Raw genomic sequence first — 19,228 nt, forward strand, 5'->3', positions numbered from 1 at the left:
GGCGGGGACACGTTAGGCCACGCCCCCTTGATCGCCACGCCCCCCTAGGCCACGCCCACCGAGCCACGCCCCCCTAGGCCACGCCCACCGAGCCACGCCCCCTCCTTTAAGCCCCCCCCCCAAATCCCCCATGGGTCTCCCCTATGGAGGAGGCTCCAGGCCACGCCCCCCGGGTTAGGCCACGCCCCCTTGCCCCAAGCCACGCCCCCAGCGCCAAGCCACGCCCCCAGCGCCAAGCCACGCCCCTCCGACCCCGCCCTTTTAAGCCACGCCCCCTCCTTTAAGCCCCCCCCATGGCGCTAAAGGGGGAGCCCCCAAGCCACGCCCCCTGACTTAAGCCACGCCCACACGCCCTTAAGCCACGCCCCCTGGCCCTAAGCCACGCCCACCTGTTAGGCCACGCCCCCCTGGGTCACGCCCCATTAAGCCACGCCCCCTTAACCCCCCCCCCCCCCCCAGCCCCCTTTGGTCCCGCTCTGCCCCCCCAAGCCCCGCCCCCTCCACCAAGCCCCGCCCCCTCCGTGTTAAGCCCCGCCCCCTTCCGTCAAGCCACGCCCCCCCACAGAGCACACACCGGGGTTAATGCAGGGCACTGGGAGGCGCCAAGCCCCGCCCCTTTCATTCAGGCCACGCCCCCTCGCGGTAAGCCACGCCCCCCTTAGGCCACGCCCCCTTAGGCCACGCCCCCTCCCTTAAGCCCCGCCCCCGGCGCTGTTAGTGCTGCGGGTGGCCCCGCCCCCCTCCTCCTAAGCCCCGCCCCCTCCTCCTAAGCCCCGCCCCCTCCCTTTAACGCCGCCCCCTCCACCCCCTCCCCCTTTAGGCCCCGCCCACTGTGACCCCGCCCCCTTAAGCCCCTCCCCTTTAGGCCCCTCCCCTTTAGGCCCCGCCCCCCTTTAGGCCCCGCCCCTCCCGGGTTAGCCGGTGACGTCACGCGTGACCTCATATGGGGGGGGGAGGGGCGGTGACGTCACACGTGGCTTAGATGGGGAGGGGCGGGGACAGGAAGTGACGGGGACAGGAAGTGACGCGGGGACAGGAAGTGACGTGGGGACAGGAAGTGACGTGGGACAGGAAGTGACGTCACGCAGGCCATCCCCGCCCTACCTGGGGCCGCGCCGCGCCTCCGCTCCGCCACGCGGGGGACTGGGGGGGGGGGGAGGGGGCGGGGGAGGGGGGGAGGGGCAAGGGGCGGGGCCTGTCAGCGCGGGGGGGCGGGGCCAAGCCTGGCCACGCCCCCCCTCACCCCCCGATGACGTCACTTCCCCTCCCCCGCTCACCGTAGCCCATCCCCTGCACGAAGTACTTGAAGGCCTCGGTCAGCTTGGCCGGCTGTGGGGCGGGGTCAAAGGTCACGACCCCGTGACTCCGCCCCCCGGTGACCTTTGACCCCCCGTGACCTTTGACCCCACGCTGGCCCCGCCCCACCCCGGCCCCGCCCCCTTCCCCCCCCTTTCCTGTCACCCTTTGGCCCCTCCCCTCGACCCCTCCGTGACCCCCGACCCCGCCCCGTGACCCCACCGTGACCCCGACCACGCCCCGTGACCTCTGACCCCACCGTGACCTTTGACCCCCAAACCCCTCCCCCCTCCATAACCCCTTCTGTTGCCCTTTGGCCCCTCCCCCCGACCCCTCCATGACCCCCCGACCCCACCCCGTGACCCCTCTGTAACCCCTGCCCCTGCCCCTTGACCCCCTGTGACCCCTGACCCCACTGTGACCTCTGACCCCCCAAGCCCCTCCCCCCTTCCCTTCTGCCCTTTGGCCCCTCCCCTTGACCCCTCCGTGACCCCCGACCCCTCCCCCCTCCCCCTCCGTGACCCCTGACCCCGCCATGACCCCTGACCCCTCCGTGACCCCCCCCGCCCCCCCCCCTCACCTGGCTGAGCTGCGGCTGCCCCCCTCCGTCGGCCATCTGCAAGGGGGGGGGGGGGGGGGCAAAAAGGGGGCGGGGCCAGAGGCCGGGGGGCGTGGTCAGAGGGCGGGGGCGGGGTTAAAGGTGGGGGCGGGGTCAAGGGTCAGGGGCGGGGTCAAGGGTCAGGGGGCGGGGTCAAGGGTCAGGGGGCGGGGCCACCTTGAGGAAGGAGGTCTGGGTGGGGTCCAGCTTGGCGTTGCACTCCACCTTATATGGGCAAAAAGGGGGCGGGGCTTCAGCCGCGGAGGCCACGCCCCCAGGGTGACGTCACCCCGAGGCCACGCCCCCTCCCCGGTGACGTCACGAGGCCACGCCCCCTCCCCGGTGACGTCACAGGCTCCGCCCCCCCGCACGCGCTCACCACGGCGTCCTCGTGGGGGGAGTTGTCGCCCACCACCAGCATCACCGGGCAGCTGGGGGCAGGGGTCAAAGGTCAAGGTCACGGGGTCAAGGTCACGGGGTCAAGGGGGGTCAAGGGTCGGGGGTTAGAGGTCAAGGGGTCACGGGGTCAAGGGTCACGGGGGGTCAAAGGGCGCTCACCGCAGGGTCACGGCCCCGTTGCGCTCCAGGCCCAGGTCACCGCGGCTGGGGGGGGAAGGGAACCAGTATAGACCAGTATACACCAGTATAAACCAGTACGGACTGATGCAAACCAGTATGGACCAGTACAGACCAGTACAAACCAGTATGGACCGGTACAGACCAGTATAAACCAGTATAAGGCAGTACAGACCAGTATGCAGCACCACACACCAGTATGGACCACTACGCACCAGTATAAACCAGTATGCACCAGTATGGACCAGTACGCACCAGTATATACCAGTACGCGCCAGTATGGACCAGCAACCCCTCATTAAGCTCCCAGTAAGCCCCAGTAACCCCCCAGTAAGCCCTCCGTAACCTCCCAGTAAGCCCCAGTACATCCCAGTACATCCCACTAACCTCCCCAGAACCTCCCAGTATGATCCAGTACATCCCAGTAACCCCCCAGTACATCCCAGTGCCTCCCAGTCTGAGCCAGTACATCCCAGTAACCCCCCAGCAACCTCCCAGTGCCTCCCACTAACCCCCAGTAACACTCCAGTGCTTTCCAGTACGACCCAGTGCCTCCCAGTAACCCCCAGTACATCCCAGTGCCTCTCAGTACTCTCCCAGTATGTCCCAGTAACCCCCCAGTAACCTCCCAGTGCATCCCAGTGAACTCCCAGTAACCCCCCAGTGCCTCCCAGTATGACCCAGTGCCTCCCAGTAACCTCCCAGTACCTCCTAGTAACCGCCAGTAACCTCCCAGTACCACCCAGTGCCTTCCAGTAACCTCCCAGTGCCTCCCAGTGACCCTTCCAGTGCCTCCCAGTAATCCCCCAGTAAACCCCAGTAACCTCCAGTACATCCCATTGTCTCCCAGTAACCCCCCAGCAACCCCCCACCATGTCCCAGTGCCTCCCAGTATAACCCAATACATCCCAGTAAGCTCCCAGTCCCTCCCAGTATGACCCAGTGCCTCCCAGTAACCTCCAGTACCTCCTAGTAACCGCCAGTAACCTCCCAGTACCACCCAGTGCCTCCCAGTAACCTCCCAGTACCACCCAGTGCCTTCCAGTAACCTCCCACTGCCTCCCAGTGACCCTTCCAGTGCCTCCCAGTAATCCCCCAGTAAACCCCAGTAACCTCCAGTACATCCCATTGTCTCCCAGTAACCCCCCAGCAACCCCCCACCATGTCCCAGTGCCTCCCAGTATAACCCAATACATCCCAGTAAGCTCCCAGTCCCTCCCAGTATGACCCAGTGCCTCCCAGTAACCTCCCAGTACCTCCTAGTAACCGCCAGTAACCTCCCAGTACCACCCAGTGCCTCCCAGTAACCTCCCAGTACCACCCAGTGCCTTCCAGTAACCTCCCACTGCCTCCCAGTGACCCTTCCAGTGCCTCCCAGTAATCCCCCAGTAAACCCCAGTAACCTCCAGTACATCCCATTGTCTCCCAGTAACCCCCCAGCAACCCCCCACCATGTCCCAGTGCCTCCAGTATAACCCAATACATCCCAGTAAGCTCCCAGTCCCTCCCAGTATGACCCAGTGCCTCCCAGTAACCTCCCAGTACCTCCTAGTAACCCCCAGTAACCTCCCAGTACCCTCCTAGTACCACCCAGTGCCTTCCAGTAACCTCCCAGTGCCTCCCAGTGACCCTCCCAGTCCCTCCTTGTATCTCCCAGTACATTCCAGTAACCTCCCAGTGCACCGTGACTCACTCCCAGTCCCCCCCAGCACCTCCCAGTCCCTCCCAGTAACCCCTCACCACATCCCAGTAACCTCCCAGTACCACCCACTGCCTCCCAGTAACCTCCCAGCGCCCCATAACCACCTCCCAGTACGCCCAGTGCTTCCCAGTACCCTCCCAATGCCTCCCAGTCACCCTCCCAGTACATCCCAGTACCCTCCCAGTGCCTCCCAGTGCCCCATAACCCCCCCAAACCCCCTCCCAGTGCCCCCCAGCCCCCTCCCAGTGCCTCCCAGTGCTCCCAGTGCCCCACCTGTTGTACATGGCCCACAGCAGGGGCACGTTGGGGGCCCCCCCCAGGCGCTCCCGGCTCTGCTGCACTGGGGGGGGGGCGGCCGCCAGCTCCTCCTGCGGCACCAGTGCCTCCCAGTTACCTCCCAGTCACCCCCCCCAGTGATCCCAGTTACCCCCAGCAACCCTCCCAGTTTCCCTCTGCCCCCCCCAGTCATTCCCAGTTACCCCCCAGTTACCCCCAGCACCCCCCCAGTTACCCCAGGGACTCCCCAGTTTCCCCCAGTAGCTCCCAGTTACCCCCCCAGTCACCCCCCAGCGATCCCAGTTGCTCCCAGTTACCCCCACTTGCCCCAGAGACTCCCCCAGTTACTCCCAGTTACCTCCCAGTGATCCCAGTAACCCCCCAGTTACCCCCACTTACCCCAGGCACCCCCCCCAGTTACCCCCGGTAACTCCCAGTTACCCCCCAGTAACTCCCAGTTATTCCCCACTTACCCCAGGGACCCCCCCCAGTTACTCCCAGTTACCTCCCAGTGATCCCAGTTACCCCCCAGTTACCCCCAGTCACCCCAGGGACCCCCCCAGTTACCCCAGTTACCTCCCAGTGATCCCAGTTACCCCCCAGTTACTCCCAGTAACCCCCCCATTCACCCCCACTTACCCCAGGGACCCCCCATTACCCCCAGTAACTCCCAGTTACCTCCCAGTTACCCCCCAGGCACTCCCAGTTACCCCCCGGTTACCCCAGGGACCCCCCCAGTTACTCCCAGTTACATCCCAGTGATCCCAGTTACCCGCCCAGTTACCCCCGAGACCCCCCCAGTCACTCCCAGTAACCCCCCAGTCACCCCAGTTCCCCCCCCAGTAACTCCCAGTTACCCCAGGGACCCCCCAGTTCCCCCCAGTTACCCCCCAGTAGCCCCCCAGTTACCCTAGGACCCCCCCAGTTACTCCCAGTTACCCCCCAGACCCCCAGTTCCCCCCCCAGTAACTCCCAGTTACCCCCAGTTACCCCACCCCCTCCCCATTTCCCCCCACAACCCCCCCCACAACCCCCCCCCGGACCCCCTATAGCCCCCCCGGACCCCCTATAGCCCCCCTGTAGCCCCCCCCAGTAACTCCCAGTTCCCCCCAGTAACTCCCAGTTCCCCCAGTTCCCCCCACCTGCGTGAAGAGGTGCCCCAGGATCAGCTCGGTGGTGGACGACGTCAGCCCCGACAGCTGGGGGAAGGTATGGGATCCATAGGGGGCACCGGCACCCATCGGGACCCACCGGGACCCCCCAGGATCCATAGGGGGCCGCCGGGACCCCCAGGATCCATAGGGGGCTATAGGGAGCCACAGGGACGCACAGGGACCCACCAGGACATATAGGGGATCTATGGGGACCTATAGGGGACCTATGGCGACCTATAGGGGATCTATGGGGACTTACAGGAGACCTATAGGGGACCTATAGGGGATCTATGGGGACCTGGGACATGTAGGAGACCTATGGGGACCTATAGGGGACATACAGGGGCCCCTATGGGGACTTACAGGAGACCTATAGGGGACCTGGGACATATAGGGGATCTATGGGGACTTACAGGAGACCTATAGGGGACCTATAGGGGATCTATGGGGAGCTGGGACATATATGAGACCTACGTGGACCTACAGGGGACATACAGGGGATCTATGGGGACTTACAGGAGACCTATAGGGGACCTATAGGTGATCTATAGGGACCTGGGACATACAGGAGACCTATGGGGACCTATAGGGGATCTACGAGGAGTTACAGGAGACCTATAGGGGACCTATAGGGACCTGGGACATATAGAAGACCTATGGGGGACCTATAGGGGACATACAGCAAACCTATAGGGGACCTATAGGGGATCTATGGGGACCTGGGACATATAGGAGACCTATGGGGACCTATAGGGGACATACAGAGGATCTATAGGGACTTACAGGAGACCTATAGGGACCTATAGGTGATCTATAGGGACCTGGGACATATAGGAAACCTATGGGGACCTATAGGGGATCTACAGAAGACCTATAGGGGACCTACAGGGGACCTATAGGAGACCTATGGGGGACTTGGGACATATAGGAGACCTATGGGGGACATATAGGGGATCTATAGGGACTTATAGGGGACCTCTAAGGACCCGCAGGCGCCCCACGGGAACGTACGGGGGACCCCACAGGTGACCCGGGAGGGATTGGGGGCGCTATAGGGGGAGGGGGCTATAGGGGGAGGGGCTATAGGGGGAGGGGCTATAGGGGGAGGGGCTATAGGGGGGAGGGGCTATAGGGGGCGCCCACCTTGTGCGCGGCCCAGTCCATCCAGCCCTTGGCCTGCGGGTCGATGTTGACGAGCACCAGGCCCTCGACCGCCCTCCGGGCGGCTCAGCTGCGGGGCACGCGTCACCGCCCGCCCCAAAACCCCGCTAAACGCACCCAAAACCCCGCTAAACGCACCCAAAACCCCGCCAAACGAACCCAAACCCCCGCCAAACGAACCCAAACCCCCGCCAAACGAACCCAAAACCCCCCCCTAAACGAACCCAAACCCCCCTAAACGTACCCAAAACCCACCAAACGCACCCAAAACCCCACCGAAAAACCCAAAACCCTACCGGAAACCCCCCAGATCCCATTAAAAAAAAATAAAAGTCCCACTGAAAAACCCAAAACCCCGCTAAAAACAGTGAAATCCTACTAAAAAAAAAAAAACACTAGAAAAGCCCCAAACCCCACTGGAAACCCCAAGACCCCACTGAAAAACCCGAAACCCCCTAAAAAATGAAACCCCACTAACAGAAACCTGAAACCCCGCTAAAATAAACCCCAAACCCCGCTAAAAAAACCCAGACCCCAATTAAAAAACCCCAAAGCCCACTAAAAAAAAACTAGAAAACCCTGAAACCCCATTACAAAACCCCAAAACCCCACTAAAAACCCCAAACCCCAATTTCAAACCCCCAAACCCCACTAAAAAAAAACCCAAACCCCGCTAAAAAGCTAGAAAACCCTGAAACCCCATTACGAAACCCCAAACCCCAATTTAAAACCCCAAACCCCACTAAAAAACCCCAAACCCCACTAAAAAAACCCAAACCACCACTTAAAAACCCCAAACCCCACTAAAAAACCCCAAAGCCCGCTAAAAAAAAACTAGAAAACCCTGAAACCCCATTACGAAACCCCAAAACCCCAATGTAAAACCCCAAACCCCACTAAAAACCCCAAACCCCAATTTCAAACCCCCAAACCCCACTAAAAAACCCCAAAACAGCGCTAAAAAACCCCAAAACCCCAATTAAAAAACCCCAAACCCCAATTAAAAAACCCCAAACCCCAATTAAAAAACCCCAAACCCCCAAATTAAAAACCCCAAACCCCAATTTAAAAACCCCAAAACCCCACTAAAAAACCCCCAAACCCCACTAAAAAACCCCAAAACCCACTAAAAAACCCCAAAACCCACTAAAAACCCCAAACCCCACTAAAAACCCCAAACCCCACTAAAAAACCCCAAACCCCACTAAAAGAAAACCACTAGAAAACCCTGAAGCCCCATTACAAAACCCCAAAACCCCATTAAAAACCCCAAAACCCCACTAAGAAACCCCAAACCCTACTAAAAAAAAAAGACACCCCACTAAAAACCCTGAAATCCCGCTTGAAAAAGTGAAACCCCACTAAAAACCCCGAAACCACAAAAAACACAGGAAACCCCACTAAAAATCCTGAAACCCCACTAAAAAAACCACGACCCCACTGAAAAAACCCCGAAAGACCACTAAAAAAACACGAAACCCCACTAAAGAACCCAAAACCCTACTGGAAAACCCTAAAACCCCGCTAAAGAACCCGAAACCCCGCTGAATAAAACCAAAACCCCGGTAAAAAAGAACGAAACCCCACTAAAAGGAAACCCAAACCCCACTAAAAACCGTGAAACCCCAATGAGAAAAACAAAACCCAACTAAAAAAAAAACCATAACCCCCTAAAAACCCCACAACCCACCCCATAACCCCCGACCCCATAACCGACCCCATAACCCCACACCCGACCCTATAACCCCCCCATAACCCCCCCCGACCCCATAACTGACCCCATAACCCCATAACTGACCCCATAACCCCACACCTGACCCCATAACCCACCCCCCGACCCCGTAACTGACTCCATAACCCCATAACTGACCCCATAACCCCATAACTGACCCCATAACCCACCCCATAACCCCCCGACCCCATAACCCACCCCATAACCCCACACCCAATCCCATAACCCCCCCATAACCCGACACCCGACCCCATAACCCACCCCATTACCCCCTGACCCCATAACCGACCCCATAACCCCATAACCCCATAACTGACCCCATAACCCCCCGACCCCATAACTGACCCCATAACCCCCGACCACATAACTGACCCCATAACCCCACACCCAACCCCATAACCCATCCCATAACCCCATGACCCCATAACTGACCCCATAACCCCACACCCGACCCCATAACCCCCCGACCCCATAACCCACCCCATAACCCACCCCATAAACCCACACCCGACCCCATAACCCCCCGACCCCATAACCCACCCCATAACCCACCCCATAAACCCACACCCGACCCCATAACCCCCCGACCCCATAACCCACCCCATAACCCCACACCCAACCCCATAACCCCCCATAACCCCCCGACCCCGTAACTGACCCCATAACCCCCCCCCGACCCCCGCTCACCCCGAACTTGGCCAGGACGAAGGCTCCGGCCCCGACCCCGATCCCGATGACGCTCCTGACGCTGTTGTAGGGTCACGGGGGGGGAAAGACACGGGGCCGGGTCAGCCCCCGCCTCCCCGACCCCATAAGGCCTTATAGGGCCGTTACAGGGCCTTATAGGGCATTATAGGGTCTTATAGGATCGTTATAGGCCCTTATAAGGCCTTATAGGGTCATTTTAGGACCTATAGGGCCTTATAGGGGTCATTATAGGGCCTTATAGGGTCACTATAGGGTCTTATAGGGTCACTATAGGGTCGTTATAGGGCCTTATAAGGTTACTATAGGGCCTTTTAAGACCTTATAGGGTCACTATAAGGTCATTACAGGGACATTATAGGGCCTTACAGGGTCACTATAGGGTCGTTATAGGGCCTTATGAGGCCTTATAGGGTCACTCTAGGGCCATTATAGGGTCTTATAGGGCTGTTATAGGGCCTTATAAGGCCTTATAGGGTCATTATAAGGCCTTATGAGGCCTTATAGGGTCACTATAGCGTCATTTTAGGGCCTATAGGGCCTTATAGGGTCATTATAGGGTCGTTATAGGGCCTTATAGGGTCACTATAGGGTCATTATAGGGCCTTACAAGGTCACTATAGGGCCTTATAAGGCCTTATAGGGTCATTTTGGGGCCTATAGGGCCTTATAAGGCCTTATAGGGTCACACAGGATCGTTATAGGGCCTTATAAGGTCACTATAGGGTTGTTATACGGCCTCATAAGGTCACTATAGGGTCGTTATAGGGCCTTTTAAGACCTCATAGGGTCACTGTAAGGTCTTATAGGGCCTTATAGTGTCTTATAGGGCTGTTATAGGGCCTTAAAAGGCCTTACAAGGTCATTATAGGGCCTTATACGGTTGTTATAGAGCCTTATAAGGCCTTATAGGGTCACTATAGGGTCTTATAAAGTCACTATAGGGCTTTATAGGGTTGTTATAGGCCCTTATAAGGCCTTATAGGGTCATTATAGGGCCTTATAAGGCCATTATAAGGACGTTATAGGGCCTTACAGGGTCACTATAGGGCCTTACAGGGTCGTTATAGGGCCTTATAAGGTCATTTTAGGGCCTATAGGGCCTTATAAGGCCTCATAGGGTCATTATACGGCCTTTTAAGACCTTATAGGGTCACTATATGGTCTTATAAGGCCATTATAGGGCCTTATAGGGTTGTTATAGGGTCTTATAGTGTCTTATAGGGTCATTATAGGGCCTTATGAGGCCTTATAGGGTCATTACAGGGCCTTATAAGGTCACTATATGTCGTTATAAGGCCTTTTAAGACCTTATAGGGTCACTACAGGATCTTATAGGGCCTTATAAGGCCTTATAGGATCATTATAGGGCCTTATGAGGCCTTATAGGGTCACTATAGGGTCATGATAGGGCCTTATAAGGTTACTATAGGGCCTTATAAGACCTTATAGGGTCACTACATGGTCTTATAGGGCCATTATAGGGCCTTACAGGGTTGTTACAGGGTCTTATAGTGTCTTATAGGGCTGTTATAGGGCCTACAGGGCCTTATAGGGTCGTTATAGGGCCTTATAAGACCTTATAGGGTCACTACAGGGTCTTATAGGGCCTTATAAGACCTTATAGGGCCTTATGAGCCCTTATAGGGTCACTATAGGGCCATGATAGGGCCTTATAAGGTCACTATAGGGCCATGATAGGGCTTTATAAGGCCTTATAGGGTCATTATACGGCCTTTTAAGACCTTATAGGGTCACTATATGGTCTTATAGGGTTGTTATAGGGCCTCACAGTGTCTTATAGGGCCTTATAAGGGCCTTATAGGGTTATTATAGGGTCGTTATAGGGCCTTATAAGGCCTTATAAGGTCATTATAGGGTCACCGTAGGGCCTTATAATGTCACTATAGGGTCGTTATAGGGCCTTATAAGACCTTATAGGGTCACTATATGGTCTTATAGGGCCTTATACAGTTGTTATAGGGTCTAATAGTGTCTTATAGGGTCATTATAGGGCCTTATGAGGCCTTATATGGTCATTACAGGGCCTTATACGGTCACTATAGGGTCGTTATAAGGCCCTATAAGACCCTGTAGTGACCCTATAAGGTCTTAAAAGGCCTTATAACGACCTTATTAGGCCTTATAGGGTCACTATAGGGTCATGATAGGGCCTTATAAGACCTTATAGGGTCACTACATGGTCTTATAGGGCCATTATAGGGCCTTACAGGGTTGTTACAGGGTCTTATAGTGTCTTATAGGGCTGTTATAGGGCCATTACAGGGACTTACAGGGTCGTTATAGAGCCTTTTAAGACCTTATAGGGTCACTACAGGGTCTTACAGGGCCTTATAAAGCTTTATAGGGTCACTATAGGGCCATGATAGGGCCTTTAGGGCTTTATAGGGCCATTATAGGGCCTTACAGCGTCAGTTCAGGGCGTTATATGGCCTTATAGGGTCATTATAGGGCGTTATATGGCCTTATAGGGTCGTTATATGGCCTTATAGGGTCGTTATAGGGTCTATAGGGCCTCATAGGGCCGTTATAGGGCCTTATAAGGCCATACAGGGTCGCTATAGGGCCTATAGGGCCTCACAGGGTCGCTATAGGGCCTATAGGGCCGCTATAGGGCCACTCACTTGAGGTGCTGCAGGACGCAGGGGATCGTCTCGGCCAGCTGCTCCAGGGACGGGTACTGGTACCTGCGGGACGGGGGCGCTTGTGGGGTCGGGGGGGGGGTTGTGGGGTCGGGGGGGGGGTTGTGGGGTCGGGGGGGGGGGCAATGGGGTCGAGGGGGGCTCAACGGGGTTGATTTGGGGTTAATGGGGTCGACGGGGGGTTAATGGGCCAAGGGGGGATTAATGGGGTCAATGGTTGGCCAACGGGGTCGAGGGGTCGACGGTGGATTAATGGGGCCGAGGGGGGCTTAATGGGGTCAAGGGGGGATTAATAGGGCCGGGGGGGGCTCAATGGGGCCGGGGGGGGTTAATAGGGCCAAGGGGGGCTCAACGGGGTCGATGGGGGATTAATGGGGCCGAGGGCTGGCCAATGGGGTCGAGGGGTCGACGGTGGATTAATGGGGTCAAGGGGGTTTAATGGGGTCAAGGGGGGATTAATAGGGCCGGGGGGGGGCTCAATGGGGCCAGGGGGATTAATGGGGTCAAGGGGGGCTTAATAGGGCCAGGGGAGGCTCAACGGGGCCGGGGGGGTTTAATGGGGTCAAGGGGGGTTAATGGGGTCAAGGGGGGATTAATAGGGCCGAGGGGGGCTCAACGGGGTCGATGGGGGCTTAATAGGGTCGATGGGGGATTAATGGGGCCGAGGGGGGCTCAACGGGGCCGAGGGGGCATTAATGGGGTTGATGGGAGATTGATGGGGTCAAGGAGGGCTTAATAGGGCCGAGGGGGATTAATGGGGTCGATGGGGAATTAATGGGGCCGAGGGGGGCTCAACGGGGTCGATGGGGTATTAATAGGGCTGAGGGGGGCTCAACGGGGTTGATGGGGGCTTAATGGGGCCAAGGGGGGCTCAACGGGGCCGAGGGGGATTAATGAGGTTGATGGGGGATTAATGGGGTCAATGGGGGATTAATGGGGCCGAGGGGGGCTCAACGGGGTCGATGGGGGTTTAATGGGGCCGAGGGGGGCTCAACGGGGTCAATGGGGGCTCAACGGGGTCGATGGGGGGCTTAATAGGGCTGAGGGGGATTAATGGGGCCAAGGGGGGTTTAATGGGGTCAAGGGGGGCTTAATAGGGCCGGGGGGGGCTCAATGGGGCCAGGGGGGGATTAATAAGGCCACGGGGGATTAATGGGGTCAAGGGGGGGTTAACGGGGCCAAGGGGGGAGCAGCACGGACCCCGAGGGGTACGGGGGGGCGCCCTCCTCCATGCCGGGCGCCCTCGAGGTGCAGGCGCAGGAAAGCCGCGGGGCGATCTCCTGCATCTCCTCGTGGGCGAAGAGCGGGGCGAAGCACGACTCGTCTGGGGGTGGGGGGCTCGGCGTGACCTCGAGGCCCCGAGCCCGTAACCCCGACCCCGTAACGCCCCCGTTAGGGTCACTCACGCGTGTGGCCGACGTCGGGGAAGGTGAGGAGCGCGGGGCGGCCCGGCCGGGGCGAGCCCACCACGGTGACGCGCGCGGCCCCGTAGGGCGTCTCCACCACCGCCACGCGCTGGCGCCCCCAAAAAGGGCGGGTTTCGGCCCAAAGTTAGCCTCCCCCCACCCCCACCCCCACCCCGCCCGGCCCCCCCCGGCCCCAAGGCTTCCCCGTTCGGCCCCAAATCGCCTGCTCTCCCTCGAGAATCGCCCGTTTTACCCCAAGAATTGCCCGTTTCCCCTCAAAAATCGCCCATTTGGCCCCAAAATTGCCTACTTTCCCTCAAAAATCGCCCATTTGGCCCCAAAATTGCCTACTTTCCCTCAAAAAATCGCCCGTTTAGCCCCAAAATTGCCTACTTTCCCTCAAAAATCGCCCGTTTAGCCCCAAAATTGCCTACTTTCCCTCAAAAATTCGCCCATTTGGCCCCAAAATCACCCATTTCTCCTCAAGAATCGCCCATTTGGCCCCAAAATTGCCAACTTTCCCTCAAAAGTCACCCGTTTGGCCCCAAATCCACTCATTTGGTCCCAAAATTGCCTACTTTCCCTCAAAAAAAATCGCCCATTTGGCCCCAAAATTGCCTACTTTCCCTCAGAAATCACCAATTTGGCCCCAAAATGGCCTACTTTCCCTCAAAAGTCACCCGTTTGGCCCCAAAATGGCCTACTTTCCCTCAAAAGTCGCCCATTTGGCCCCAAATCCGCCCGTTTGGCCCCAAAATTGCCTTCGTTTCCTCAGAAATCACCAATTTGGCCCCAAAATCACCCATTTCTCCTCAAGAATCGCCCATTTGGCCCCAAAATTGCCTACTTTCCCTCAAAAATTCGCCCATTTGGCCCCAAAATTGCCTACTTTCCCTCAAAAATCGCTCATTTGGCCCCAAAATTGCCTACTTTCCCTCAGAAATCACCAACTTGGCCCCAAAATCGCCCATTTCACCTCAAGAATCGCCCATTTGGCCCCAAAATTGCCGACTTTCCCTCAAAAGTCACCCGTTTGGCCCCAAATCCGCCCATTTGGCCCCAAAATTGCCTACTTTCCCTCAGAAATCACCAATTTGGCCCCAAAATCGCCCATTTCACCTCAAGAATCGCCCATTTGGCCCCAAAATTGCCGACTTTCCCTCAAATATTGCCCATTTGGCCCCAAAATTGCCTGCGTTTCCTCAGAAATCACCCATTTGGCCCCAAAATCACCCATTTTACCCCAAGAATTGCCCGTTTTACCCTCAAAAATCGCCCATTTGCCCCCCAAATTGCCTACTTTCCCTCAAAAGTCACCCATTTGGCCCCAAAATCGCCCATTTCACCTCAAGAATCGCCCATTTGGGCCCCAAAATTGCCTACTTTCCCTCAAAAATTCGCCCATTTGGCCCCAAAATTGCCTACTTTCCCTCAAAAATCGCCCATTTGGCCCCAAAATGGCCCACTTTCCCTCAGAAATCACCAACTTGGCCCCAAAATCGCCCATTTCACCTCAAGAATCGCCCATTTGGCCCCAAAATTGCCTATTCTCCCTCAAATATTGCCCATTTGGCCCCAAAATTGCCTGCGTTTCCTCAGAAATCACCCATTTTGGCCCCAAAATCACCCATTTTACCTCAAGAATTTCCCATTTTACCTCAAGAATTGCCCGTTTTCCCTCAAAAATCGCCCATTTGGCCCCAAAATCACCTACTTTCTCTCAAAAAATTGGCCATGTGGCCCAAAAAATTGCCTATTTTCCCTCAAATAATGCCCATTTGGCCCCAAAATTGCCTACTTTCCCTCAAAAATCGCCCATTAGGCCCAAATCCACCCATTTGGCCCCAAATCGCCTACTTTCCCTCAAACATTGCCCATTTGGCCCCAAAATTGCCTGCGTTTCCTCAGAAATCACCCATTTGGCCCCAAAATCACCCAATTTACCTCAAGAATTGCCCGTTTTCCCTCAAAAATCGCCCATTTGGCCCCAAAATGGCCCACTTTCCCTCAGAAATCACCAACTTGGCCCCAAAATCGCCCATTTCACCTCAAAGATCGCCCATTTGGCCCCAAAATTGCCAACTTTCCCTCAAAAGTCACCCGTTTGGCCCCAAATCCACCCATTTGGCCCCAAAATCGCCTACTTTCCCTCAAAAGTCACCCATTTGGCCCCAAAATCGCCCATTTGGCCCAAAATTGCTGACTTTCCCTCAAATATTGCCCGTTTGGCCCCAAAATTGACTGCTTTTCCTCAGAAATCACCCATTTGGCCCCAAAATCACCCATTTTACCTCAAGAATTTCCCATTTTACCTCAAGAACTGCCCGTTTCCCCTCAAAAATCGCCCATTTGGCCCCAAAATCGCCTACTTTCCCTCAAAAGTCACCAATTTGGCCCCAAAATCGCCCATTTCACCTCAAGAATTGCCCATTTGGCCCCAAAATTGCCCATTTCGCCTCAGAAATTTTCTACTTTCCCTGAAAAATCACCCGTTTGGCCCCAAAATCCCCTGTTTGGCCCCCAAAATTGCCTACTTTCCCTCAAAAATCACCCGTTTGGCCCCAAAATCACCCGTTTGGCCCCCAAAATTGCCTACTTTCCCTCAAAAATCACCCGTTTGGCCCCAAAATCACCCGTTTGGCCCCCAAAATTGCCTACTTTCCCTCAAAAATCACCCATTTGGCCCCAAAATCTTCCCATTTCACCTCAAGAACTGCCCATTTGGCCCCAAATCTGCCCATTTGGCCCTACAAATCACCCATTTCACCTCAAAAATCACCCATTTGTCCCTAAAAATCACCAATTTCACCTCAAAAACTGCCCATTTGGCCCTTAAAATCGCCCATTTTTGCCCCAAACTGCCATTTTTGTCCCCAATTTGCCTGCCCCACCCCCAGTACCTGCCCTTCTTACCCAAAACTGCTTATTTGCACCCAAAATTGTGCCTCGTGGCACAAAATGGCTTGTTTTTCTCCAAAATTTGCTCTTTTGTGCCTAAATTGACCGTTTTAACCCCAAAATTGGCCCCTCTGACCTAAAATTGCCTGTTTTGTCCCCATACCAGCCGTTTGGCCCCAGGTTTGCCCATTCGACCCCAAAATCGCCCCTCTAGCCTCAGCTTTCCCCATTAAACCCCAAATTTTCTCGTTTTACCCCCAAAATCACCCTTTTTGCCCCCAAAATTCCCTCGTCACCACCCGAATCCCCCCATTTGCTCCCCAATTCCATTTTCATCCCCAAAATCACCTCAAACGGCCCCTGAAGCCCCAAATCCCCTTTTTTCTCCTCAAAATCCTCCTTTCCCTCCCAAACCACCCTTTTCTCCTCAAAAAATAACCTTTCGCGCCCAAAATCCCAATTTCTCTCCTCAAAATCCCTTCCCCTCCCCAACCCAAGGTTTTTATAACAAACCAAGCTTTTCCTGCCCCTAAACCCCGCTTTTTCTCCTCAAAACCCTCAATCTTCCCCCAACCCTCCCTTTTCCTCCTCAAAACCTCCCTTTCCCTTCAAAATTCCCACTTTTTCCTCTCAAAAACCTCCCCTTTTGCACAAAAACATCTATTTTGGGCCCCAAATCGTGATTTTTACAACCAAACCCCCCTTTTCTCTCCTCAAAATCCCACTTTTTTCCCCAAATCCCCCTTTTTCACCCCAAAATCCCCCTTTCCCCCTCAGCATCCCCATTTTTCCTGTCAGAATTGCCCCATTCCACCCCCCAAATCCAAGTTTTTCCCCCCAAATCCCAGGTTTCCCCCCAAAGCCCCCGTTTTCCCCTCAGAATTACCCTTTTCCCCAAAAAATCCCACTTTCCCCTCCAAAATCCAACTTTTCTCCTCAGAATATCCATTTCCCTCCACAAATACCCCCCTTTTTCCCCCAAAAATCCCCATTTTTTCCCTCAAAACCCCTCTTTCACCCCCTAAACCCCCCAATTTTCCCCCAAACCACCCATTTCACCCCCAAAAACCCGTTTTTCCCCCCAAAATCCCACTGTTCCTCTCACAATACCCATTTTTCCCCTCAGAATCCCCCTTCCCCCCCAAAAAAATTTTCTCCTCAGAACCCCCACTTTTCCCCCAAAAACCCCACTTTTCAACCCCAAATCCCCCCTTATTTCCCACCAAACCCCCTTTTTTCCCCCAAAATCCCCATTTATTCCCTCAGAATCCCCCTTTCCCCCCAAAAAAATCACTTTTTCCCCTCAGAACCCCCCATTTTCTCCTCAGAACCCCCTTTCCCCCCAAAAAATCCCACTTTATCCCCTCAGAACCCACCTTTTTTCCTCAAAAATCCCAGTTTTCCCCTCAGAATCCCCATTTTTCACTCCAAACCCCCCTTATTCCCCCTCAAACCCCCCATTTTTCCCCCAAAATCCCACTTTTCCCCTCAGAACCCCCACTTTCCTCCCAAAAATCCCACTTTTTGCCCCCAAATCCACCTTTTTCCCCCATAACCCCCACTTTTCTCCTCAGAATCCCTCTTTTTTCCTCAAAAACCCCGCTTGTTCCCCTCAGAATACCCATTTACCCCCGCCAAAAAAAAAAAAAACACTTTTTCCCCTCACAACCCCCCACTTTTCCCTCAAAAATCCCACTTTTTCCCTCACAAACCCCACTTTTCCCCTCAGAATCCCCCTTTCTCCCCCCAAAACCCCACTTTTTCCCCTCAGAACCCCCACTTTTCCCTCAAAAATCCCCCTTATTCCCCCCAAATCCCCATTTCCCCCCCCAAACCCCCTTTTTTCCCCCAAAAAATCCCACTTTTCTCCTCATAACTCTACTTCTTCCCCTCAGAACCCCCATTTTTCCACCAAACCCCCCATTTTTCCAAAAAAATCCCACTTTTTCCCCCAGAACCCCCCATTTTCTGCTCAGAACCCCCCCATTTTCTCCTCAGAACCCCCCATTTTCTCCCCTCAAAACCCCCACTTTTCCCTCAAAAATCCCACTTTTCCCTCAAAAATCCCACTTTTCCCTCAAAAATCCCACTTTTCCCTCAAAAATCCCACTTTTTCTCTCAGAACACTCATTTTTCCCCTCAGAAACCCCCCTTTTCCCCCCAAAACCCCCACTTTTCCCTCAAAAATCCCACTTCCCCCCCCCAAGTCCCCCCTTTTTCCTCAAAAATCCCACTTTTCTCCTCAGAACCCCCCCTTTTCCTCTCAGAATCCTCCTTCCCACCCCAAAACCCCACTTTATCCCCTCAAAAATCCCACTTTTTGCCCTCAAATCCCCCCTTTTCCCCCATAATCCCCATTTTCCCCCTCAGAATCCCCCTTTTTTCCTCAAAAATCCCACTTTTCCTGTCAGAATCCCCGCTTTTCCCTCAAACACCCCACTTTTCACCCCCAAATCCCCCTTATTTCCCCCCAAACCCCCTTTTTTCCTCAAAAACCCCACTTTTCCTGTCAGAATCCCCATTTCTCCCCTCAGAACCCCCCTTTCTCCCCCCAAAACCCCACTTTTTCCCCTCAGAACCCACCTTTTTTCCTCAAAAATCCCACTTTTTCCCTCAGAATCCCCTTTTTCCCCCCAAAATCCCACTTTTCCCCTCAGAACCCCCACTTTCCTCCCAAAAATCCCAGTTTTTACCCCCAAATCCACCTTTTTCCCCCATAACCCCCACTTTTCTCCTCAGAATCCCTCTTTTCTCCTCAAAAACCCCGCTTGTTCCCCTCAGAATACCCATTTACCCCCGCCAAAAAAAAAAAACACTTTTTCCCCTCACAACCCCCCACTTTTCCCTCAAAAATCCCACTTTTCCCTCAAAAACCCCACTTTTTCCCTCACAAACCCCACTTTTCCCCTCAGAATCCCCTTTCTCCCCCAAAAAACCCCACTTTTTCCCCTCAGAACCCCCACTTTTCCTCAAAAATCCCCCTTATTCCCCCAAATCCCCATTTCCCCCCCAAACCCCCCTTTTTTCCCCAAAAAATCCCACTTTTCTCCTCATAACTCTA

General features: G+C 55.3%; 1 protein-coding gene across 1 annotated transcript in view; it reads right to left on the reverse strand.

Annotated features, from left to right (window-relative positions):
- LOC136788529 (protein NDRG2-like) overlaps positions 1-19,228 on the reverse strand; it is a 28,617-nt gene that overhangs the window by 217 nt on the left and 9,172 nt on the right. The window contains exons 3-14 of the mRNA XM_066987089.1: positions 13,270-13,378; positions 13,064-13,187; positions 11,846-11,908; positions 9,179-9,243; positions 6,746-6,828; positions 5,591-5,647; positions 4,446-4,540; positions 2,453-2,497; positions 2,274-2,325; positions 2,072-2,119; positions 1,877-1,912; positions 1,278-1,329 (exon numbers count right to left, since the gene is read on the reverse strand). Coding sequence (XP_066843190.1) covers positions 1,278-1,329; positions 1,877-1,912; positions 2,072-2,119; positions 2,274-2,325; positions 2,453-2,497; positions 4,446-4,540; positions 5,591-5,647; positions 6,746-6,828; positions 9,179-9,243; positions 11,846-11,908; positions 13,064-13,187; positions 13,270-13,378 — 829 coding nt within the window. The remainder of the gene's footprint in view (positions 1-1,277; positions 1,330-1,876; positions 1,913-2,071; positions 2,120-2,273; positions 2,326-2,452; positions 2,498-4,445; positions 4,541-5,590; positions 5,648-6,745; positions 6,829-9,178; positions 9,244-11,845; positions 11,909-13,063; positions 13,188-13,269; positions 13,379-19,228) is intronic.

Source organism: Anser cygnoides, chromosome W (assembly GCF_040182565.1).
Source record: "Anser cygnoides isolate HZ-2024a breed goose chromosome W, Taihu_goose_T2T_genome, whole genome shotgun sequence".
Classification (NCBI taxonomy): domain Eukaryota; kingdom Metazoa; phylum Chordata; class Aves; order Anseriformes; family Anatidae; genus Anser; species Anser cygnoides.